Below are 26,829 nucleotides of genomic sequence, written 5' to 3' on the forward strand. Positions count from 1 at the left end.
TCACAAGAACCAGGATTACCAATAAAGCTTCATTACAGACACCAGTGATAACTGTTACAGCTGTTTATTGTAGCCTGGGACTAAAGCACAATAAATAACCAATATCCAGAGGTCCGTTTGTAACTAGGGGTTGTATGTAAGTCGAGTGTTCTTAAGTAGGGGACCGCCTGTATAGTACAATTGTACTGTATATATATAGATAGCAAAAAGTAGAAGAACAGCAGCACAATCTTTTAGAAAAAAATGAAGGAAAATTCGGGTGCTATCCTGCACTCTCACCAACAGAGTCCAATAGTAAAATGAAGAAAACGTTGCATAGGATGTATATATATATATGTTTTAGGGAATGGGGTTTTTTTGAATTTTTATATTTTTTTAAACTTCTTTTTATTTTTACTATTATTTCAGATCTCCTAGGGTGATTTAACCATAGAGTGTCTGAACACTCATATAATATACTGGGTTACAATTGTATTGCAGTGTATTGTGAATATACTGCTTCTTTATTAGAGCCAGTCTCTAATACAGATCAATGAATTGCAGCTATGGGAGCCTTAAGCAGACTCTCTGCTGTAACGGCAACCAATCGGCGCCCTCCAAAGACATCATAAAGGGCGTGGATCGCCAATCCAAATTGGCGGCGCCCATCTGAAGCACTGTTAGGTGCCGATGTTGGCTTTGACAGCGGCACCTAACAGGATAACTGCCAGCACCAACCGTGACAGTTACCAGCAGGTTTCAGCTGTGTAATACAGATGACATCCACCGCACATGGAGAGGGCTTAACCCGTGTACATATATAGTTGTACAGCAGCAAGAAACTGGTTAAACAAGAAAAACTGAAATATCACATGCTCATACAATATCTACATAAGACCTCACAGCTCAACGTGCATGTCAGAGCACATGAGAATCATGAGGTCTAAAGTACTGCCCAAGGTTTCTAATAGCACAGTGGCCTCCATATTTCTTAAGAAGAATTTTGGGATAACCACAACTCTTCCTCGACCTGGAGAAGATCTTGAGAGAAGAACCTTGGTGAGGTAAAGAAGAACCCCAATATCACTGTGGCTGAGCCCCAGAGATGCATTATGGAGATGGGAGAAAGTTCCACAAAGTCAACTATCACTGCAGCCCTCCACCAGTCAATCCCATACAATCCCTTACAATCCTATGGGGGCAGGGACAGGGCAACTAGATGGAATTGAAGGAAAGATTAATGCGGCCAAGTACAGAGATAACCAGGATGAAACCTTTTCCAAAATAATGTGGACCGCAGACTGGGCTCAAAGTTCACCTAGCTCAAAAGGTTCTTTTACTGAATACTGAGCAAAGGGTCTGAATACTTTGATCATATGATATTGCCGTTTGTCTTATTTAATAAATTAACAAAAATATCTACAATTTCTTTTTTTTCCGGGCAAGATGGGGTACAGCGTGTACATTAATGAGGAAAAAAAAAACTTTTGATCAATCCTGACATATACTGCAATACTATAGTATTACAGTATATGGGTATTATCATGCAGGTCTATAGCAGTGTGCTACTGGCACAAAGCTTTATCTGAGATGATGTCACAGTAGATGGTGGTGGCAGCTTTGGATGTGACTGAAGTATCAGAAATTATATAACAATGGATAGATGATTTCAGCTCTGTATGTGACTGGAGTATCACAAATGATATAATGGCAAGGATAAGGCTTCAGCTTTACCTGTGACTGGAGTATCAGTCCGCCCCCCAGTGTAAGACTGTGCCTAGTACATGATGACTATCATACAGAATAGGAAATGGTCATCACACAGACACGGCGACAAGAGAGTGGAGATTTTTTTGGCCACAGGGCCAGCTGAAGCCACTTAGAGACGGTAGACACACTTTGTAAAGTGAAGAATTTATCCGGTTTGTAAAAAGATGGCTACTGATTTTCAAAATTGAATTGTGTAAACTGGGGAGATCAGTCTAATGAACTTTGGTCTTTGGAACTTACACCTTGGTCTGAGAAGATGATTAAGGACATGCTCTGCATCTATAGTAAGTTTCCTCAACATATGAAGGGGATTCTCTCTGCTACACGAGCTTGTGATGTTGATGTTTTTTATTACTAACCTTCTTTTATTACTTTTTAATAGTAGTAATAATTGTATTACTAACCTCTATTTGCTATCCTTCTAGCTGGGCCAGAAGTGTTGGTGGTCACATGAACAGCCACATTGATTGTGGGGGTGGGGGGGCAGAGTGATGTCACTTTTGAATCCTCATCATCCTCTCTCCAGTGACTGCTGCAGATTTTAATTGACCGCCATGGTCACATGACAGCTACCTCTAGAAGCGCAGTCCCCCAGCCCATGTCAACAAGGCACCAAAGGATCTAACTAAATAATTAGGAACACAAAAAGTAAAGTTCAAGTCTGCAAAGCCCGCCAAGGTCCTGGCTTGGTCCTTATGCAGATACAAATTGGAAAAAGCGAGCAGCACTCCAAAGGTAGAATTCAAAGTTGGTGATCTTTATTGAGGCAAGTGGCAACATTTCGGTGTTGGACACCTTTTTCAAGCCCTTGAAAGGAATTCTACCTTTGGAGTGCTGCTCGCTTTTTGTAAATAATCAGGAAGCCGGAGAGTGGTAAATACCTTTTTTATTTATTTGTTTTTCAGGGACAAACACAAAAGTAAATGTCCATGTCACTCTCCACAATTATCAGAACATAACTCGTATTTATATTTAGATTAGAAGTCAACCCAGACTTGTGGCTTTTGATAAGGTCCCCCAGAGTCATAGATTTCTTCCTAAAAGGTGGAGTGTACTGCACTTAGTTTGCATCCAAATTTTGCCCCATAGGATACAATCTTGAGCCTTTGAGTTCTCTATGTAATGGATTGTTGGTGCGCATGCTTGACCACCACTCCCTGTAATTATATTAGGCTACCTGCACACCAACATGTGCAATAGCGGGCCGCAAGCAACACACAATGTCACAGCTGAGGTCACACATGTCACAGCTGAGGTCACACATGTCACAGCTAAGGTGAAACACGATACAGAGGGGGTTACACATGTCACAGCTGAGGTCACACATGTCACAGCTGAGGTCACAGGTGTCACAGCGAAATGCACATGTCACAGCTGAGGTCACACATGTCACAGCTGAGGCCACACATGTCACAGCTAAGGTGAAACACGATACAGCGGGGGTTACACATGTCACAGCTGAGGTCACACATGTCACAGCTAAGGTGAAACACTATACAGCGGGGGTTACACATGTCACAGCTGAGGTCACACATGTCACAGCTAAGGTGAAACACTATACAGCTGAGGTTACACATGTCAGGTGTACCACATATCACAGCTGGGGTCACCCATGATACAGCAGGGGTTACACATGTCACAGCAGTGTTCCTACATGTCACAGCTGGGGTCACCCATGATACAGCAGGGGTTACACATGTCACAGCAGTGTTCCTACATGTCACAGCTGGGGTCACGCATGATACAGTGGGGGTTACACATGTCACAGCTGAAGGTACATATGTCAGGGGTCCCAAATGTCACAGTTGAGGTCATACATGACATACTTAGGGTCACACATGTCACAGCTGAGGTCACACATGTCACAGAGGGGATATCCGTCTAGAGAAGGACACGTCAAGGACTGTGCTGCAGGTGATACATATGTAGTAGGTGCAGGTGGCTCGGGCACTCAGTCATGTTGTCGCCTCTTACACCCCGGAGACTGATTAGTAACTTCCTGTAGGTGACCGGAGAGCGGCTCCCGCCGGGTCACCCGCACCGCACTTCTCCATCACTGGCGCATCCCTGCTCAGCCCGGCGCCGCTGATTGGCCTTAAATAGACAAGAGGCGGAACCCCATGGACCGCAGTACCGCAAGCTGATTGGCTGTTGCCGGGAGACATAATGTTAAGAGGGCGTGTAATAAATGGCTGAGCGGTACACAGAGTTAAAGGGGCGATCACTGTGTGAGCTGAGGGAGTCGCGGCCGGTGCCGGGAGATGTGGAGTTAATGTCTGCCGCCCGTCCATGCAGTGTGCAGCCCGGGACTGTGAGGCTGGTCATGCCGCGCTCCGCCGCGCTGTGCCTGGGCCTCCTCCTGGCTCTGCTCCCGCACATCGCCCGCTCGTCCTCCCCGCAGGGATGTCTGCTGAAGACCGTCACCGTGTCCACGTTACCGGCGCTGCGGGAGCGGGAGCTGAGCTGGAGCGGCGCCGCCGTGTCCTCCGTGCATCCCGGAGCCGGGGATTCCCGCCTTCCCCTGCACGTCCACAGCGAGGCGCCCGGGAGCCTGTCCGTGAGGGACGACCTGCACAACACCGAGCCGCCCTACTTCACCCTGGGTGAGGGACCGGGGACACCGGGGGAGGGGGCGCAGCCGGGGCCTGCTCCACATGTTGTCAGAGGGGCGGGGGGCAGGATGTCTTATGTGCCGCCCGACTACTACATGGGGGATGGAGCCGCTGGTTCTGGTTGTGGAAAGCTGATGCTTGACCCTTCATATGAGTTATGGTGTTGTAATGGCAAGGTGACTTCTCAAGTCTGTCTGCTCTAGGTGGCTATTCAGAGACTGGTAGGTGTTGATCATAGGTAGGTGCTTCTACTAGACAGGTAGGTTCTGTCATAGACAGGTAGGTGCTATTCATAAACAAGTAGGTGCCATTCATAGACAGGTCGGTAGCTATTCACAGACAGGTAAGTTCTATGATAGACAGGTAGGTGCACTTCATACACAAGTAGGTGCACTTCATACACAAGTAGGAGCTCTTCATACACAAGTAGGAGCTCTTCATACACAAGTAGGAGCTCTTCATACACAGATAGTGACGGTCAGACATGTAGGTGCTCTTCATACACAGGTAGTTGCGGTAGTGACAGTCAGACAGGTAGTTGCTCTTCTTACACAGGTAGGTGCTCTTCATAGACACATAGTTCCAATCATAGACAGGTAGGTGCTCTTCATACACAGGTAGGTGCTCTTCATAGATGCATAGTTGCGGTCATAGACAGGTAGGTTCTTTCATAGACGCTTAGGTTCTTTTTAGGCACTTTGGGAGATCTTTGTTAGATCTGGTAAGGGAAAGTACTGGAGGACTGATCACTTTTAGGTCCAGGTATTTCAGATCCTGGTAAGGCGATGACTTTTATACTGTGCTGAACAGAGAACTTCCGTATTCTTGTGGGCGGAGCACTTTTCAATCCTGGTAAGCAAATCACTGTTATATTGTGCTGAGCGGATCACTTTAAAGGAAATCTACCATCAAAATCCAGCATGATAAACCAGGGACACTTACTCATCAGTCCAGGCACCGTGGTATCATCTTATGCTTGTTATCTATGGCCTCCTTTAACCTTAAAATTATGCTAATGAGACTGAAGTGCTCTTGGGGGTGTTACCAGAGCCAATCCGTTATGTAGCGCCCCAGGCTGTTACACTATCTCCCGCTCTCTTCTGTTCCCTCAACACTCCCTACACCCTCCCCCTGGTAACTGAATCTTACACAGTGGGAGGTGCTTCTACACAGTGTAACAGCCCGTGAAGCTGCAGCAGAGAGGTGCTCTGGTAACACCCCCATAACATGTTAGACTCATTAGCATAATTATAACAGTCACAGTGCCTGGATCTATGAGTAAGTGTCTCTGGTTTTTCAGGATGGATTTTGATGGTGGATTCCCTTTAAGACTTTGGAGACAAGATCACTTCTATATTCTGGTAGTCAGATATATTTTAGTTCCTTAGTTTTCTATTATTCTGTGTGACATCCAAACGCAAAAGTGATAAAGGCAATGTAGGATATTGATGTGATTCTATGCAAAGAAAGTTTTATTATCTTTTTTTTTTTTAACAAGTGAAATGATAACAGGTTTAAGTATCTCTGCTGGCAGTCAGTGAATGGAGAACTTTATTGTTTATTCCCGTAGGATGAGGGCCTATGGCGGCCGTGTGACATGAGATATGTGATGACTGACATAGTCTTGTTCTGAATTCCATGTGTTTGCCGCCAAAATAAAAAACTAAATAAATGCAAAGAAATATCTGCGACAAATCTGCTGCATGTGGATGGTGTGAAATCAGACCTTCATGTGATCCAAATGTACAGACATAATGGAAAATCTTTCTGAACACACTACGATGGAATAGTTACTGAGAGTCAAATACTGCACAAAAAGGTGTAAGAACGTACAAAGATACAAAGTATGAATAATATACAGACTGAGTCATATTTAATTGGATGTATAAATATTTGTTTTTTGCATTGAACTATAGGAATACAGACCGTCCCGAGTTACGTACAAGATAGGGTCCATCGGTTTGTTCTTAAGTTGAATTTGTATGTAAGTCGAAACTGTATATTTTATAATTGTAGCTCCAGACAAAATGTTTTTTGTCCCAGTGACAATTGGATTTTCCAAATTTTAGCTGGAATGGGACCAAGGATTATCAATAAAGCTTCATTACAGACACCTTACAGCTGATTATTGCAGTCTGGGACTATAGTAACATCCAGAGAGCTTCACAAGAGGTCACAGTGGGCAGAGGGGTCTGTCTTTAACTAGGGGTCATCTGTAAGTCAGGGGACCGCCTGTATATACATCCTTATATATCAATCCGTATCCTAATCATACTGTGTATCCACTGTTTTAAACTGTTTTGGGGAAATGTGATCACCCCTGATTATTATGTGTATGTTATATGTTGTTGCCATACTGTACATTTTGATGTATAATTTTTTTGCATAATCTTCTGTGGGTCACGTGTAGTATTTTTCCGCTTCTTTTTTCTTGTTACTTTTTTTGGGTGCAGTGGGGAATTTGCGCCTTTTCTTGCAACCTCCCATCAGAGTTCTCCATGTTTGCTTTTTCTGCAGTGTTATCACCTGATTCCAGATTCCAAAAAGGTTGCTGATTTATGCGCACAAACACTCCAGTCCTCTCCAGGCGTTGATTCATTGCGACTTCTTGTGCAGCTTTTAAACAAAAACTCTCAAATTCCCTAAAGGAGCTTAAAAGAAATCTACCATCAAAATCCATCATGATAAACCAGGGGCACTAACTCATAGGTCCAGACAACGTACCTGGTGTAATCTTGTTTAAAATCAACTTGTAAAATTATAGTAATGAGCCTGAAGGGCTCTGGGAGTGTTACCAGAGCCCCTCTTGCACCTTCCTCCCTCCTTCTTTCTGATGAAAGCTCACTGCAGCAGAGGAAGTTTCAGCACACAGTGGTAGGGCGAAAGTGCTCCGTGCACAGTGTAAGAGCCCATGAAGCTGGAGCATGGTTGGGCTCTGGGTCACCCTGAGTCACACGTCTTGCTCATTAGCATAATTTTAAATGATGATTTTAGAAGGAAGGAGGCCCTGGATAATACATGTAAGAAGATTACCAAAGTCACGGTGCCAGGGTCTATGAGTACCGTATTTTCCGGACTATAAGGCGCACTTAAAAGCCTTGGATTTCCGTGGAAATCCAAAGTGCGCCTTATAGTCCGGTGCGCCCTATGTATGGCGCTGGGCAGCGGACCATACTTACATAGGTCCCCGCTACCGGAGACCGGAGACAGCAGATCTCCAGCGGGAACTGCAGACCACGCGGCACGAACAACTTCTGCCGCGTGGTCTGCAGTTCCCGCTGGAGATCTGCTGTCTCCGGTAGCGGGGACCTATGTAAGTATGGTCCACTGCCCTCCTCCACCTCCCCCTCACCTTCCCCACTCACCTTCGCCGCGTCTCGTCGGGTCGCGTCTTCGGGTCGCGTCGCGTCTCTTCTCCCGTCGGGTCTCCGCTCCGCCCCCGGACCTCCGCCACGCCCCCGGACCCCGCGCCTTATAGTCCGATGCGCCTTATATATGGAATTATTACATATATAAGGCGCATCGGACTAATGCGCCTTATAGTCCGGTGCGCCTTATAGGCAGAAAAATACGGTAAGTGTCCCTGGTTTATCATGATGGACATAAATGGGAACTGGATTTTCATCTGTAGCTCGTATTTCCAACTTTGGGGCACATTTACTATGGACCTTGCGCCAGTGTTCTGTTGGACTTTGCATGTTCTTTCTAGTGCAAACACAGGTATTTAAGAAGTGTCTGCACCACATATGTGGCGCATGTGACCCTTTTGTGGCGTGGTTGCTCTATTCTTTACACAATGTAAATTTCTTCACTGAAGGGGGGCGTTTCAATGCTTAGTTGGACCATGCGTTAAATTTATCATGCAATGTCCGACAGAAATGTGTTACACGCCCCATGTTAACAGTGCACCAAAAAAAAAGTGGCACACTCTGTCAGTGCAGAGGCGCCAGATTCATGCAGAACGTGCGCCAGAAATCCTGAATCTGGCGCCCCCTGCACTATACACAGGCAAACTGCACATAGTGCACACTGCACTGTTCTTAGTAAATGTGCCCCAATGTCTTTGGCCGCCTGTATCCCTGATTCTGTAGCTCACAGAACCACAAGCGAAGGTCCTGTAGGTGTTATAGAACCAAAAAAGGGTAAATAAAGGGACATTCCTCTGAAAGTGACTCATCTATGGCAAAAGTGACTTTTCTCGGATAACTTGCTTTGGCGCAATTTTTTTAAATGTAAACTGCATATTTTACTGTAACAGAGGGAATGCTAGAAAGGACTATTTGAGGATGTTGGTAATTTAGTGGAGTAAACGCTGATGTGCTTTAAAGGGACCTAGTTTAGTCCAATGGACTTAAAAGTAGACAAAATCTTACATTTTGTCACCCATTTTCCCAGACTGTCCACTGTAAAGTGACTGTGAACAGTGCCTCCGAGCATTGCTGCTAATATTTCAGTACAGGCAGAACCCGGGTTACATACAAGATAGGGTCTGGAGGTTTGTTCTTAAGTTGAATTTGTATGTAAGTCGAAACTGTATATTTTATAATGGAAGTTCTAGAAAAAAATTTTTCTTTTGCCCCAGTGACAATTGGAGTTTCAAAATTTTTGGTGTAATTGGACCAAGAATTATCAATAAAGCTTCATTACAGACACCTTACAGCTGATCATTGCAGTCTGGGACTATAATAAAGCATCCAGAGAGCTTCACCAGAGGTCACATGGGGCAGAGGGGTCCATCTGTAACTATGGGTTGTCTGTAAGTCGGGTGTCCTTAAGTAGGGGACCGCCTGTATTCAGTATTCATCATATATTCTATTGATACCTGATCCTAACCCTTCGCACAAAGGAGGACTGGACGTCACCATAGATTGGATTCAGTAAGAGCAGGGACATTGTGGAAGAGAAATACAGAGTTAGGCTACATTCACACACATGTATGGGGGACGTATATATGGCCGATATACGCCCCCCATACACTTCTATGGACTCACAGCTCCATGCGGGAGTGGCATGATGCAGCAAACGTGCGGCACCGTACCGCTCGTAGGACATGTCCTATCTTTCTACGTGATACGGCGCCGTGCGCTGTATATTCTTATGGAGAGGGGCGGGGGTGAGCAGCGCTCATCCCCTGCTTCTCTCCACAGCGCCAATGTATGCCTACCGTACTACAGTACGGCAGGCATACATCATGTGAATGTAGCCTAAGGTGCATTCACACACACGTATGCTCGCCCGTCCGTAGCATCCCTGTGTACGGTGCCGTAAGGTGCCACAAATGTGTAGCACCGTACCGCCACCGGGTCGCCATAACCATTTATGGGGCTATACGTCCCCACGATGGCCATGTGAATGGGTCCTAAAAGTCCTACAGTCTGGCAAATACTGTGAAAGTTTATCCCCTGTTTATAATTCGCTGTTTGCAGTTTCTTGGTTCGTCATTTAATGAAAATGTTAACTAGAATAAAAAGACAGATAATGACATCGCTATAAAAGAAGTCAGATGAAAAGGTAAGGACTGCAGAGGTGACGGCTAGAAGTAGAGGCAGGGTTAAATCAGATTTCTTCTATATTAGTTTTACATGCAGCCATTAATATGAAAACTATTAACCTCGGAGGCTGCTCAGGTCTCAGGGATTATAATGAAGCTGCAGCTCTAATATTTCCAGCAAACCTGGTGACCCCCGGGCGGCTCTGGTGACCACGCTGCAGAATTGATGAGTTCATACATCAAGTTCTTAGCGCTCCCCAGCCAATGTGTTTTCTCTCTAACTTGCTTTAATTCCATAGAGATTACGTGTGTTATTACATAGCCAGAATTTATTCCTCATTCCATGCCCTAAGAAAGAGACGATTTCATACGTTGGGGAATTTTCCGACATGGATCACGAGAAATCAATATTCAATGTACAATGGAGAACGGCAATTGATGGGTGGTAGTGGGGGTGGATGTAATGTAAGGTGCTTGTGGGATATGGACTCATTCATATGGACATACAGTATTTTCTATACATACAGAACATAGACTCATGATTTAGGGCACGTTTCGAGCCATCTCATGGGGTGCAAGGCCCTAGGGACCATTGGATATAATTGGTCTACAATCGTTTCCCAGTCTCCTTCGTTGACATACAGATGTGTCCTTACTTACCTTTCCTCTTGGGTTTTCGTACCCGGACAAGTTAGTCAAGGTTGAAGTCATTAGGTTGAAGAGAATAATAATATCTTGGGATATTGTTTCACAAAATGATATGTTATATGGAGTAGCTGTACAAAGCCGATGCCCATCCCCGCATAGAATTCAGTTCAGTGGAAACAAAGCAAAGCAACAATAGAGAGATATCAAGCAATTTATTTACACAGATGCTGAATACATGCGGACCACGCTTTATAAGGCTCTATATTCCCTTCTAGTGGCAATGCTTTCAAGTAAGGGTACTTATAGAATATGCTATCTTAGGGATTTGGAATAATTGAGGAGAAGAACTTAATGAGGTTTGCCCATAAAAGAAAGTTCTCAGATTTTAATCCCCTAGTGATGTTTACACAATAAAGATCATTTTTAACCCCCTTTCTTTACAATTTTACTCAGTTTTATGGCTGTTTTAGCTCCAATCACTCAATGGTGGTCGGTGTAATATTCCAGAGCATGGACGGGGAAACTCTACCCAGATATTTCAAGATCCCTCTAGTGCTTTGAGATAATGGGGGTCATTTACTCAGGGCCCGATTCGCGTTTTCCCAACGTGTTACCCGAATATTTCCGATTTGCGCCGATTGTACCTGAATTGCCCAGGGATTGTGGCGCACGCGATCGGATTGTGGCGCATCGGCGCCGGCATGCGCGCGACGGAAATCGGGGGGCGTGGCCGAACGAAAACCCGACGTATTCGGAAAAACCGCCGCATTTAAAAACCGAAAAAGTGTTGCTTGGGGAGCGCTTACCTTCACCTGGTCCGAGGTGGTGCATTCCGGCGCGATGAGATGACTTTCAGCGCAGCAGCTCCACCTGGTGGACGGCGGAAGAACTACATTCATAAATCCCGGCCGGACCCGAATCCAGAGCAGAGAACGCGCCGCTGGATCGCGACTGGACCGGGTAAGTAAATGTGCCCCAATGTGTGTGGACAATGTGCTTAGATTGTCAGGGTACAGGTTTATCTACACTTACTTCTGAACATTCAAGTATCTTACACATAGAAAAAGAGATGAGACAGATCAGAGATGAGAGATGATTGATGATCCATAGATGGATATAACAAGCAATGACAAACTTCAGCTATGCTACATCTGAGCTAAAAAACACACAGTCAGCTTGGCCAAAACTCCTTCCCCTGCTATGAAGATCTTTTCTTGCCTGTAGCTTGCAGATTTACTCTCCTCATGCTGCTTGCCGGAAGGAAGTGTGTATGTGTGAGTTTGTCTTGAAATGCAGGGGGAGGAGCTGGAAGTAGAGAGACTGCAGGGAGCAGAAAGGAGAAATTTTCATGAGAAGAATCTGTCCTGCCCACCCCTATGCCAGAAAATTTACAGTCAGATCCCGGGGCAACCAAAATTGTGTACACCAGGACTGATAGAGACAGGTTGGAATTATATATTTGAAATGCTGTATTTTTGTTAATAACAAATTAGTGAATGTGTTATTTTGTTATCCCAAGTATATTTAAGAATCTTGTCTTTGTGGGAATATCCCTTTAACTGGTTAAGAACTGTCCAGTGTAAATATACCTCATAAAGTGGTTAGGGCTAAGTGGAGAGGACTCATAGGCTTTTCCTGTGCCACGTGTATTATGGCGTAGGCGCTGCTCACCCCTCCCCTCTCCCTAGAGCAGTGCAGGGCTGGCGCTGTAACAAGGGGAAATAAAGAACAGAATAAAGAAGGTGAAATGTCCTATATTTCTCTGTATTTCTCTCTATTTTACAGTCACAATGCGGTGAGGCAACGTGTGCTCATCACGCTGTGACCAGAAGCACAGACCTCAATGGGGACCGATATGTGGTCTCAAATGATGCGGCTGCAAATTGGTCCCCATAACTTTCATGTGCATGTACCCTTATACAGCAGACACCTGCAGCTCACTGTTTTGGTCAGTGCTGGCAACAGTCCTGGCAGTTAACCTGTTAGTTGCCATGGTCAAAGCTGATCATTTCACATAAACAGCACCAATCACCAACCCCCCCCCCCCCAACATCATCATCATTATGTCAGACCTCTTAGCGTTCAAAGACCCAAGGGGATAAAAATAGTACATAAAATGAGAAAACCTTAAAAAAACCTGTCAAAATTCGAATCACCCCCCTTTCCCTAGAACACAAATAAAAGAAATAAACAGATGAAATCATAAACATGTCCGGTATCTTCGCATCCTAAAAATCTGGATCTATCAAAATATAAATACAGTCATTCCCAGCGGTGAATCCTGTCATGGAATATAGCGCCCAAATGTCCGAATCACCTTTTTTTTTGCCATTTAAATGAAAAAAAAAAAACCTGTGCCAGTTATAGTAAATTTGGCTGCAGGACCTTCTAAAAAAAGAGGGATGCGCATGGCACAAATAGGGCCACAGAGTTGCAATTTCGATAGTGTGTGCCAGGAATTGCAACTTCCCAACCTTTCTGTACCGCAGTGGCCTTGGTTACTCTATTATGGGCTGTGCATTGGTATCAGGGCGCCGGTTTCCATATGACAATCAAAACAGATGCTGACGGACCTCATTGACTTATCGATTTCATAACGGTTCTCGTTTTATAGAATTTTTTTTTACTGAGGAAAAAGCCCATCAGTATTCCCTTCTTATCACCAAATGCAAACAAAACCACGGAGCAGCAAACCGAAGCATTTCTCAGAAGAAAAATCCCAAAATCAATGAGAACACAAATGGGATGTTCTTTTTTTTGGTTTTCTCTTTTTACTTCTTAAAAAAATAACATTCTAAATTGAATTATCTGTACGTGTAGAGTATAACAGCCAACGACTCATAGGGCCGATATATGGATCGAGGGAAGTCATTGCTGCAAATATCATTGCCATAGTCACGTAAACTTTAATTTTTTATATTCTTTTTATTAAAAAGGCTAATTAATACTTGTGTTAACATACAGGCAAGACCCCGGGTTACATACAAGATAGGGTCCATCGGTTTGTTCTTAAGTTGAATTTGTATGTAAGTTGAAACTGTATATTTTATAATTGTAGATCCAGAAAAAATGTTTTTTTTTTTTGCCACAGTGAAAATTGGAGTTTCAAACATTTTTGCTGTAATTGGACCAAGGATTATCAATAAAGCTTCATTACAGACACTTTACAGCTGATTATTGCAGTCTGGGACTAAAGTAAAGCATCCTGAGAGCTTCGTCAGAGGTCACTGTGGGTAGAGGGGTCCGTCTTTAACTAGGGGCATCTGTAAGTTGGGTGTACTTAAGTAGGGGACAGCCTGTAGTTTTTTCTGCCGTTCACCATGCACTAATAATGACTAGGGATGAGCAGAGCCAATGGAATTTGGCTGAACCTTGTAAAACACTTAGTTCGGGTGCCTGTACCCCGGCTGACCACTAACCCTTAACCCCGTCACCAGCTGCCTTTAAATTAATTTAAATGTCGCCCTGTGCCAACATCCAGAATGTTACCAGTGCAGGTGTGCCAAAATGCCATCTCAAACTTGTGGCTGAACTCTGGATTCAGGGATCCAAACCCGCAATGTTCAACATAGACCTGAACACTGCAGTTCATTTCCATTCATCCCAATAGCCACGGGTGATTAAAAATGCAGGGGTACCAGACATGTCCATCTTTTTCCTATAACAGTAATCCACCAGTTGGGCAGCCACTGTCTATTTGCTTAATTAATAATAATTCCCTTATTTATATAGCGCTCACAGATAACGCAGCGCTGCACAGAGTTTGCCAAATCAGTCTCTGTCCCCATGGGACGCATAATCTAATCAACCTACCAGTATGTTTTTGGAGTGTGGGAGGAAACCGGAGTACCTGGAGGAAACCCACGCAAACCTGGAGAGAACATACAAACTCTCTGCAGGTGTTGACCCTGGGACTTCAAACCCATGTCCCCAGCGCTGCAAGGCTGTAATGCTAACCACTAAGCCACCATCCTGCTTAACATGTTAAATGCCCCCATTGGTAGAACTGCTTGTACAAGATTTGCGGCGTGGTATCAGCGCCACTGTATTCATGTCTGGTAACAAAGCCTCAGTATAAAGCTGATTTCAGAAGGTGCTTTGGATTTTACAGGCATTATAGAGACCTTGGATCATTACACTTATGAATTCTATAACATTATCTGATTCCTTTTCATGGTTGTCTTAAAACAATGAAAGCAATCGCTATATCTGTTATACTGATGGAAGGAAACAAAGGCAAGACAATAATTGTTAACATTCGGCACTTATTATCATATGTCAGCTAGAACTGTATTGTCATATTTGCTATAAGTATTGAATAAGATTATTAAATTCTCCCTTGTGATGCATTATGCTTGTGGTATGAAAACCATTGACTAACAATAATTATAGCATTAGGTTTGTAACATATCAGGGAACGCAGAGCAAGACCCCTTTCACACCGGCATTGCAGGGTTTCATCAGAGTGCTATCAGAGTGCTATCAGAGTGCTATCAGAGTGCTATCAGAGTGCTATCAGAGTGCTATCAGAGTGCTATCAGAGTTTGGTCGCTGAAAAATATTATTCAATCAAACAGTCATATTTTGTTTGGTGTCTTAGTGTTTCACACACGTTTGATCAGTTTTTACTGTGTTTTTCACATGCAGACAACTTTGAAAAGTAGAGCAGGCTGAGAGTTTATCACTAGAGATGAGCGAGTATACTCGTCCGAGTATACTGCTCGGTCGAGTATTAGCATACTCGGACCGGCTCGTTACTCGGACGAGTATTTCCCCTGCTCGCAATCGAGCATTAAATTAAGTGAAGAACAGTGTTTTTATTGTTTAATAAAACATTCCAGATGTTTCCTGATGTTTTGCTTGTTAGAACACATTGAAATAACACTATTCTTCACTTTGCAGGTGTGCGTGCGTGTCTCCCGCTAAGTTCGGAGATGTTCGGAACATCTGGAATGTGAAGAATAGTGTTCTTTCAATGTGTCCTGCACTTAAATGGTCCTGTGTTTACTGTTTTTAATGTTTTAATTCTATTCTTCACATTGCAGGTGTTCGCGCGTGCCTTCCGATAATTCTATTCTTCACATTGCAGGTGTTCGCGCGTGCCTTCCGATGTATCTCCGAACCTATCTGCAAAGTGAAAAATAGAATTATTAAAAACATTAAAAACAGTGAACACAGGACCATTTAAATGCAGAACACATTGAAAGAACAATATTCTTCACATTCCAGATGTTCCGAACATCTCCGAACTTAGCGGGAGACACGTGAGAACACCTGCAAAGTGAAGAATAGTGTTATTTCAATGTGTTCTAACAAGCAAAACATCAGGAAACATCTGGAATATTTAATTAAGCACTGTTCTTTTACTGTTTTAGCAAAAAAATGCTCGGGTCTCCCATTGACTTTAATGGGGCTCGTTATTCGAGACGAGCACTTGAGCATCTGGAAAAGTTCGTCTCGAATAACCAGCACCCAAGCATTTTAGTGCTCGCTCATCTCTATTTATCACACATTAAAAAAAAAACGCATACTGGCACGGCAAAAAAAACGCAAATGGGTTGACTGCAACATGCAGTGACTGATTTACCCACAGATTGTGCAGCAATTGGCCACCACATGTAGGCGTGGTTTGCCTGTGTGTAGTATGGTCCTACCAATAGGAAATTCCCAAAAAAGTGGCACACCCACTTTCTTCCAGCAAATAATCTTTTTTCTTATAAAGATAGATAAGCAAACATGACATATGTCTGGTGTGATGACTATGTTCTTACTAGTGGTTCCCAAAAGTTCCAAATCATAAACAGTCCAAAAAGGTACTGGGTATACTAGAGTATACGCCGAGGTACCTAATTTTACCACAAATAACTGGGAAAACTTATTGACTCGAGGATAAGCCTTGAGTGGGATAAGCCTTGCATTGGTCACAGCCTCCCCTCATTAAGGAGATTCCCAGCAGCCTCCCCCAGTAATATAATGTTCAGCAGTCTCCCTCAGTAATATAATATTCAGCAGCCTCCCCCAGCAATTTAATGCCCAACAGCCTCCCCCAGTAATGTAATGCCCAGCGGCCTCTGCCAGTAATGTAATGCCCAGCGGCCTCTGCCAGTAATGTAATGCCCAGCGGCCTCTGCCAGTAATGTAATGCCCAGCGGCCTCTGCCAGTAATGTAATGCCCAGCGGCCTCCCCCAGTAATGTAATGCCCAGCGGCCTCCCCCAGTAATGTAATGCCCAGCGGCCTCTGCCAGTAATGTAATGCCCAGCAGCCTCCCTGAGTAATGTAATGCCCAGCAGCCTCCCTGAGTAATGTAATGCCCAGCAGCCTCCCCCAGTAATGTAATGCCCAGCAGCCTCCCCCAGTAATGTAATGCCCAGCAGCCTCTGCCAGTAATGTAATGCCCAGACTGCCTCCCCCAGTAATGTAATGCCTAGCAGCCTCCCCCAGTAATGTAATGCCCAGCAGCCTCTGCCAGTAATGTAATGACTAGACTGCCTCTTCCAGTAGTATAATGCCCAGCAGTCTCCCCCAATAATATAATGCAAAACAGCCTCCTCCAGTAATGTAATGCCTAGGCAGCCCCCCGCAGTAATGTAATGCCTAGGCAGCCCCCCACAGTAATGCAATGCCTTGGCAGCCTCCCCCCAGTAATGTAATGCCTAGGCAGCCCCCCTCCCCAACAGTTATGTAATGCCCAGGCAGCCACCCCCAGTAATATAATGGCCAGCAGCTTCCCACACTGAAGAAATGCCCTGCAGCTGCCCCCCCTAGTATTGAAATGCCCTACAGCAGCTCCACTATTAAAGAAATGCCCTGCAACAGCAGCCCCCAACCCTGTAATTAAATCAACTAAATCAGCCCCTTGTATAAAAAATAAACGTACATACTCAACATCCATCTTCAAGTTTTACCCACTGTATTCACTGCTATATACACCATGCAGTGGGAGGAACTGCATTCTGGTAAAGACAGGAAGTGGACAGGGAGATGACTTCCTGTCTGCTAAAGCTGTCAATCAAAAGATGAAGGCGGGGTTCACTTGCAGCCTGGAGAGAACCTGACTATTCTGGAGTGTGACAGGTCTTCTTTAAAAGCAGCTGGGATGTATAGTTTACAAGTCTACCCATGTACTGGAGGTCAGCGCAGGTCCCAGAGTTATGAGATATCCCGTGGAAACATGAAGAATAAGAGTATCCCTTTGGTGCTCAATTTCTAGTGCAGAATTTTTCACCAAGTGTCCCTATTCTATATCACAGTCACTCGAAAAAAGGGAAAAAAAACAACATTCCATTTTCTATATGTTTTCTTATACGTTCTACTTTATATTAATGCCACTAAACTAATGGAAAAGTAAATCTGTCTCCATCAATCTCCTTTGATTAAGAGTACATCAAAATTCTCTGTCTAGCACATTACTCATTGGTAACAGAAGTGCTTACTTGGTTATTTACCCTTATACTTGTTCTCTCTACATTGTAAACAGCGCCTTGAGAAGAAGAGGGGGGAGGACAGATTTATTCACTCTGGTGGTTCAATAAGAAAAATGAATGCTGGCACCCGTTCTTTTGGAGAGAGGACTAAATTGCAGTACTTTGTTCCTAGCACTCTGATGATCGGGATTAATTCTCCTTTATAATGGTCTGATTCTTATGTGGACTACAAAAAGATTCATTCAGACTTGGTTTTAAAGGAACACTAGAGCCTTAAATATAGGAGATGATCACAGTCATTGTCAGGCTGCAGCACTTACTGCATGTTTCCTAAAAATATAGTCCTCGGCACATGTGTTGGAGCGTGGCTAATTCTCATCTATACCGAGTCTTTTCATGGACCTGTTCACTTCTTTGGAAGAGATTAGAAGACCCAATTGGATTTGGGTTTCCACGAACCTTGAAAAACGGTTCAGTACGGGTACCCAAATGACCACTAACGCCCACAATCTATGCCGGCACAGATAACGCGTGTTAACCTTTTAAATGCCACCAGCAAAGCACTGATGACCATTATTTGCGCCTGCGCAAAGCAGTATTTAAAGGGTTAAAATCAGCATGGCTGAGCCTAAACGGAGAACCCCAAACTTTTGTCTGTGGTTCAGCTTGGCTCATTCTGTGGGTAAATTGTTCCTTATACATAGAATCAGCTAAATAAATAAATGGTGCGTGAACTCTTGTAGATGCTTCTGAAAAATCTGGTGTAAGAAGGCGGAGAACACAGGAGCCAATCTCTAAAGATGTCTCTATCTTTGGGTTCAGTCTGATCCGGTTCAGGCCCTAATAATATTTTTGTCCTCCTGTTGCAGCCAGTTATCTTTAAACCAAACATTAGATCCACTCTTCTTTAAGCTTCCTATGCTCTTGTTTTTTTAAGAAAAAAGCAAATGAGCCTGAGGGGCTCCAGGCTCCATTAACAGATATGGAATCCGGAGCCCCTTAGGCATATTTGCATTATTTTAAAAACCTTTTTTTGTAAAAACCAGGGCATAAAATTCTAAAAAAAAGAGCTGATCCTGCCAGAGAGGGCACACACCACTATGTCAGTGTGCTTGGTTTACAATTTTCCTTTAAGTTGAGTGCAAATCACTACCTGAAATAGGGATTGATAACATCATTTTGTGCTTGATATGTAGATTGATTCATTTGAACACATTTTAAAGGATTTTGGAAGTGTTTGATATTTACTTGCTGTAGGTCTTAATATATTTGCTTTCCTTTGATTAGTAGTGATTTAGCATTTTTGTCAGGATTGCAACTATTTCTGCAACAAATTTGCTATATGTCAGACTTTGCATGTTCTTTTCAGCGCAAACTGCTTGCACAGGTATTTAAGAAGTGTCCGTCCCACACAACAGTTTTGTGCTGCGGCTTTTTCATACCTCAAAAATTTCTGCACTGAAATGGGCATTACCAAAAATAAGTTGGTGCACCCTATTGGGGCAGTGCAGGAGCACCAGAGCCATGAAGAATTTACACCAGAAATCCTGAATCTGGCGCCCTCTGCACACTACACAGGCAAACTGCACCTAGTACACACTGCACTGTTTTTACTAAATGTGGGCCAATAGCTTAGTGTTCCTATAAAACAGTTGATCTTAACTCAAGACAACTTTAACAGGAAGCTGTCGGCAGAAACTGACCAAATAAACCACTACCATTATGTTGAAAAAGAGATGAGCACCTTCCAGATCATGTTTCTTTCATGGCCTAGTGCAGTAGCGTCATCCAGAAAATTAACTTTGAAGAGAGATATTATACATTGGATGTATAAAGTCACAGGGGTGGAGAATTTAGCTCTGAAGTACAGCTCTCCCAACCTCAGAAAGTTCCTTCTGTGATTCACGTGATACACCAGACTTCAGGTGAGCTAGTTAATAATGTTACCGAACACAGATCCATATCCATTACTGCAGAGGTGGTGTTCCTAAGCAGGGAGAGCTTTACTTCAGCGCGGATCTCTCCGCCTCCAGTGTATCCACCCAAAGTTGATTTTTCAGATGATGTCATCACACTGGGTCATGAAATAACTGGAAGGTGTGAATATGCATGATAACATGCTCATATTGATTTAGTCGGTAAATTTCTGCTGACAGGTTCCCATCAACTATTTCTAGGGATACATATATCTCAGGGACTTATCTCATCTCATATATTTATTTTTTAATTGTTTTTTTTTTTTTTTGCTTTAGCCAGAACCACGATTGGTCAAACACTCAAACACATAGAAGACTTCCAACTCTTCCCATTTTCCCTCATGTCTGTGTGTAGTCTCTACCCTGATTTTGGCTCCCAAGAAGTGATACAAAAAAACTGATGAAATACCTGAGATGTGAAGTGGCCCTAACTTATGATGGTCAACTTGATTGGTCAGTTACAGTCACAAAGGGCCTTCCTTGCCTTTTACTATTTTTTTTTCCTGTGTTCAGTGTGAAAAGGTCTGACAAGATTATTCTTGGTTTTGGATTTTACATAAGAAATGCCAGCATTCTCTATGGCTTGTAGATTTTCCATTATCGCTGTATATATTACGCTTCTAAATCCTTTATATGAATAGATATTTGCACTTGGAATTTCATCATCAATTGATGATTCTGCCTCAGGATACATATGTCCTTGGACAGGAGAATTGAATAAGCTCCAATCACAGTTTCTCTTGGAGGACACTTAAAAACTCCTTTTAGCATAAGAGAGAAAGAATGGTGAATATGAAATATAATTAACGGCCATTTCTCAAGGAATGAAAAAAGGGAAATTATTAACGGGTTTTCTGGGATAGTAAAGAATTTGTGGGTTTAAGAATATAAAATGTATTTAAAGGACATCTGCCATAAGATTTACTGGTTGTAGACTATCACTGATGTAATGTTTGTTACCTTAGGGCAACAATGTCGAACCTTTTAGAGACTGAGTGCCAGAATTACAACCAAACCCACTTATTGAAATGCAAAGTGCCAACATGGCAATTTAAGCAGTAACATGTTGCTACCTGTTTTGTAACAGCTTTTAATTGTATTGGCATCCAGCAGAGACCAATACAGTTGAAAGAAAGAGGAGAAATTCAGATTATGATTCTAGCTTCCTTCCAGGGTACCCTGAACAGGAAGAATTGTGGGGCCCAGAGCAGGAGCTCCAATAATAACACAGCCTTGTCTGTACCTCCTCCTGTACTCTTAGGCAGTTTAGGATGTGTAGCGTTAAAATAGCACTGATGCAGGAGGAGGTTTTGAGTCCTGTCTGGAAACTCTGTGGTGGGGTAATGGCCTGGGTGCCCACAGAGAGTGCTCCAAGTGCCACCTCTGGCACCCGTGCCATAGGTTCACCACCACTGCCTTAGGTGTTAACTTGAATTCTTTAATATTCTGGAATATCTGTTTCTCCGAAAAAACAACTTTTTAAAAATATTCTAATAAGTCGGAGGCCCTCAGGACTATGTCAGCCGAGCGCCTTCTGACTCCGTCCGCTAATAAATAATCCCCTTCATAAAAATTAATGCTTTGACCCCCCTGCAAGATCCAGACAGCCAGTGACATGACCCAGCTGTCTGCAAATCTTGCAGTCTCCGGTCGGCTGCGAAAGGTGTAGAGCAACCACACACCTCAAGATTTGCAGACTGCCGAGTGACTTCACTGACTGTCTGCAGCTTGTGGGAGGTTCAAAGGATGAATTTTTTTGAAGGGGGTGCATAATTTATTAGCGAACGGGGCCAGGAGGCATTCGGCTGACATAGACCTGAGCGCCTCCGGTTCATTAGCTCATTTTTATAAAGTTGTTTTTTCGTGGTGAAACCGACATTCCGGAATATAAGAAAAACGGTTTCAGTTAACCCCTAAGGTAACAAGTATTACATTGGTATCATGTGCCATGAGCATTAAATGATTAGTCTAACGCTTCCATGATGTAATGGAATGGAATATGTCCACATGAATATATCATCATTAAATAAAGATCTGTTTTTAACCCTTTCATGACTAATGGTCATTGGTACCTGAATCTACAGGTCATTTTTTTGCAGTTCTGATAGGCTCTTCTCCTTAATTGATGATCTTAATTTCATGAACAGTTCTGTAGCAACTAGAAACACATTTCTGTTGCAGTATTAAAAGGAATTTAATATCCTCTTTATAGTGAAACCAGAACTGTTTCTATGCACCACGATCCACAATATTTAGCCTTTTAAAGTGTTCCCCTGCCATAATGATATATAGCACCCGGAAAAGGGTAAGCTAGAAATTTTATAACCTCAACAACCTATAAAAGCCACCAACGTAATGGGGGAAATTCATTACTAGTCTTAAAGTTCGAACCCCCAGTTACAGGAAAACTGGGGAAACAGGAAAAATGGTGGAGAATCTCCTTCAATGTATTTTATTGATATTGTATTTTGATAGGTAATAATATTCTTTTTGGCTTAGAGGAGATCTGTCCCTTTTTTCTGTCATTAAATTTAGAAGACATTTCTCTTCAAATTATCGCTACTATTATATATTGTGTGACTGGTCTCGCTTGAGAAGAGGTCATATAGTCTAATGCTAAAGATCACGTTTAAGGGAAACCTACCATTTGATTTGATTCATTATGAAGCAAACATACCTTGAGAATGGTGTTGCTACACTGATGCAGAATCAGTGATCCTACATCAGTGTAGCTACAGCACTCTCAAGGTATGTTTGGTTCATAATGCATCAAATCAAATGGTAGGTTTCTTTTAAATAGTGGGTCATGTAACAGATGGATTGTAAACATAGAAAGCTAAAGTGTAACAGGGTAAGAACAACATGGATGACCCTATTAGGGAATCCTACTTGCTTGGTAATCTTTGGCATTTGAGGTCATCCGATACTACAAATCAGAAAATACAAAGTAACCGGAAATAACAGGGAGCACAACGTCTGAACAATGTAAAAGTAAAGGACACTTTTTATTTGATGTTTTTTTTTTTTCCTGGAGTGTCCTCTTTAGTTTGATGGCTTTACAATGGGCTCAGCCTTATGTTATTTTTAGAAAGAGACGAGACATCCTGATTGCAGATGTTAGAGTATAAAAGATTTGTTTTTGGTTTGCAGCACCTAGAGAAGGAAAGTGCAGTGCTCTGCTTGGATATGCACAGCAATCTATCGCTTGTGGTTTGAAGAAAAACCCTGTCTCTCCATTAATATGATAGGCATTGGGCTCATGAATATCTTGCCATAATAGGGGTCATCTTTCTATACTGTCTGCTGTATCTTCATTGCTGTTATGCTAATGGATTCATAGGCACAATGCCAGAAACAAACAAATAAGTAATAGAAAACTAAATAATGGAACAAAGACGCCACATACTAGAAATATCTGCACGTTTTTATGGCTTATTTTAGACATTATTACACAATGATGCTGTGCCGCCACATTTCGTGTTGTGATTATTCACCCGGTGTGAGATGATTGCTTTCATGTAGTTCAGTGATTTCTTGTGTTTTTTTTCCCGCTTGCCAAAAAAATCTACACAATGATAAACAAGTGGACGAATGGCATCAAAGCAAAAATACAAAATACATAGTAAAGCATGGAACAGTCTGTTGTTTCAGGTTATTTACATTTTTTAAAATATAGAACTTTTTGCGGACACTTGGTGTGGACTATTTTTTAAAGTATTTTTTCATTCCCCCTGCCACAGAAAATCTGCCATTTGCGAATGGTTTCTGCCTTTCAAAAAAAAACTGTGATATGTCAGAGTGCGTCCCCAGTCTTCAATTGGTTTTTCAGAATACTGCTGTTGATGGCCAATCCATAGGTCTATAGTATACAGATAGATAATCAATATCATATAGCAATACTTTTGATATTGTACTACATACCTGTTTGATGCTGGGTACAAGAGATAAAATTTGCACGTAGATAAAGAAGTCGATAATAAATCCCCCACTTTATTTTCTAAGACTAGCGCAGTAACCACCATACCCTCCCCACAATGTCAGACCAGGCATAGATTTCAGCTGTAAGTTGGATTTATGGATTTCCCTGTATGGTATAATTAATTTTATATTTTGGTAAACTAGGAATTTTGGGATTCAGGGACGCTGTATGTTATGATTTATTTGGTTTATATTTCTTAACATACTAGGGAAACGGCAGAGATTAGAATTAAAACTTTTTACAATTTTTTTACTTTTAAAAAAAAAAATGTTTACTTCTTTTTAGGCCCCTAAAGTAGTGACGGCGAACCTTTTAGAGACAGAGTGCCCAAACTACAACCAAAACACACTTATTTATTGTAAAGTGCCAACATGAGAATTTAAGCAGTAACTTAATGCTTCCTGTTCTTCCACAACTTTCAATCATATCGGCCCCCTGAGGCCACCCATACAGTTGAAAGACGGAGTGAAAATTTGGACTAACATTATAGCCTCTCTCCAGGGTCTCTATGTACAGGAAGAATTGTGGGGCCAGCGGAAGGACCTCTAAAGATAATCCAGCTCTGTTCATACCTTATCACTCTTTCTGCAGTCCCAAACTGACAAGAATGTGTCACTTTATATTTGCACTGAGAGCAGAATCTATTAAGTTGCCCTAGGGCAATGATGGTGAACCTTTTAAAAAAAAGAGTACCCAAACTACAACCAATACTCATTTACATGTCGCAAAGTGCCAACATGACAATTTAAGTAGTAATTTATTGATCCCTGCTGTATCACGGGTTTCAATCGTATTGGTGTCCTTAGTTCACCAATACAATAGAAAGATTATGGAGAAATTTGGATTGTGGCTTCCCTCCAGGGGACCAAGAGCAGTAGCTCCAACGATAACCCATATCTATCCACACCTTCTTTCTCCTCCTGTAGTGCTGGCAGCCAAGGATATTGCTTTAAAATGGTGCTGAGCATGGCACGTCCTTGGCTGTCTTGGACCACAGGAGGAAGCTTTGAGTCCTGTCTGGCAAACTCTCTGTCGGCATGAAGGCCTGGGTGCCCACAGAAAGGGCTCTGATTGCCACCTCTGGCACCAGTGCCATAGGTTCGCCACCATTACCCTCGGGTGTGTGAACTTCAGGTTAGACCCTTCATCAGGGCTTGGACAACAGCCGTGAAATAATCACAATTCCTGACAGTTCCGGTTTTACACCACCATCACGCACAGTGGATATCAAGGGGTGTGATGGGGGCTCAGACGGTGGCAGAGTGGGTCCTGTGCCAGCACACGAGCTATAGCTTGCAACCATTCAAGCCTGAATGATTGCTGGTAAAGACGCAATTCTACAGCAGCTAGTGCATGACATAGAATTATAGGCCAGTGCGGCAGCCGCCGAATATATCAGGAAGCTGTAGAATTGTACGCCATCGCAGCTGCCCCCCAGATACATCAGGAGGCCGCAGGTTCCTAATATATCCAGAGGGGTGGGGCTTACCTTATACAATAAATGGCCCCCCTACATTCTGTTGGCTGCCTAATGAAAGCAAAAATTCCTTGCTTACACTAGAAATAATAATAAAGCACTCGGCTGGGTATGATGGTAGTTCTTGTGCCAGGTGTCACCTTTATGTATTTGTGGTGTTTTTCTATGTTCTTATTATTATGTTTTTGCTTGTGATGAGATACCTATTGGATTTGTACACTGTGTAAAAACAAAGGCACCGTGCATCTTTCATACAGACATTCAGCTGTTTCTGCTTTGCTTTTTATTTTTCTGTATAATTGTAGAGCTCTTCCAGGAAGCCTCAGATTTCAGCGAGAGATTCACATTGTCTACAGAATGATAATCAAATTTAATTAATTAAAACTGTATTCATCCTTCCATTTACAGTCATATTTCACCATCCCTTTTACCTCGCCGTGAGGAACATAAAGCATTTGTTCACTTTTTTTTAATATTAATTTGTTTTCAAATGACAAACCTTAATGATATATCCCACGTGTATATCGCAAATAGCTTCTTCGTGGCAGCTACAGAGAGTTATTCTCCCTTTTAACTGGGGCTTTTACAGTATTAAACTTTTAATGGCTTCGGAAAATCTTCTATTACTTCTTGAGGATGAGGATTTAGGTCCATATACTGTTACTTTGGGGGCGGTGACGGGACCTCATTGATGCAACTTGCTAAAACGGTGTTTGAGTGATGTATTCAACTGACTGGTAAGAAGTCACGGGGGCGGATGTGAGTCATACTAAGCCCCGCTGGCTCGGCTGATGTCAGATAAAACACGTACGTCATCTGGGGTACATTATTCAAGCCAAGTTGGGAACTTTCTTTTGTGAAGTTTCTCCATTCCCATTGACTCCTATCAAGTTAGTGGCATACATCTTCAAAAGTTACTTTTTCTATCCAATGGTGAATATAGAACAACATCATTTTAATCATTTAACCACAACGGATAAGGACCGTAAACCGTATCCGTTGAACCATAACGGATATGTTGGTTTGTGGGCCTAATTTCTCCTAAAACTTACCAATATATTTAATTTATATATGAATGTATTAATCCAAGACAGTAAAATGACACCAGCCACAATTTGGCATCATAGCAGGGTACCCATTTTGATCTTTGATTTCCACACAAGCAGCCCAGCCAATCGGGACACAGAATCTCCAACTGAAGCCCCTCATCAGCATTGCTGCTTTACAGAGATCTACAGAGCAAGGCAGAGGAAAGACACATTTAGGAACATTTATTATTTTGGGCTCTGGAAACGTGCTATATTTTTAAGTGGGATATAAGTTTGTGGCACAAGGGATTAATGAATTGACGCGCGGACTAAAACGGTTAGAATTCCCTAAACTTGCTTTTAGTTGCTCTCTTTTTACACCACAAATTGCGCCAAAAACCGAGTCGTAAAAATGGAAACGCCCAAAAACTGTTGGATTCACG

At 42.7% G+C, this 26,829-nt stretch overlaps 1 protein-coding gene across 1 annotated transcript in view; it reads left to right on the forward strand.

Annotated features, from left to right (window-relative positions):
- The first annotated feature begins 3,810 nt into the window (after window positions 1–3,810).
- The window catches only part of ASTN2 (astrotactin 2), a 377,384-nt gene continuing 354,365 nt past the window's right edge, over window positions 3,811–26,829 (forward strand). Inside the window, exon 1 of the mRNA XM_072124956.1 lies at window positions 3,811–4,352. Within this exon, the coding sequence (XP_071981057.1) occupies window positions 3,938–4,352 (415 nt within the window). The 5' untranslated portion in view covers window positions 3,811–3,937. The remainder of the gene's footprint in view (window positions 4,353–26,829) is intronic.

This window comes from Engystomops pustulosus, chromosome 9, assembly GCF_040894005.1.
Source record: "Engystomops pustulosus chromosome 9, aEngPut4.maternal, whole genome shotgun sequence".
NCBI lineage: Eukaryota > Metazoa > Chordata > Amphibia > Anura > Leptodactylidae > Engystomops > Engystomops pustulosus.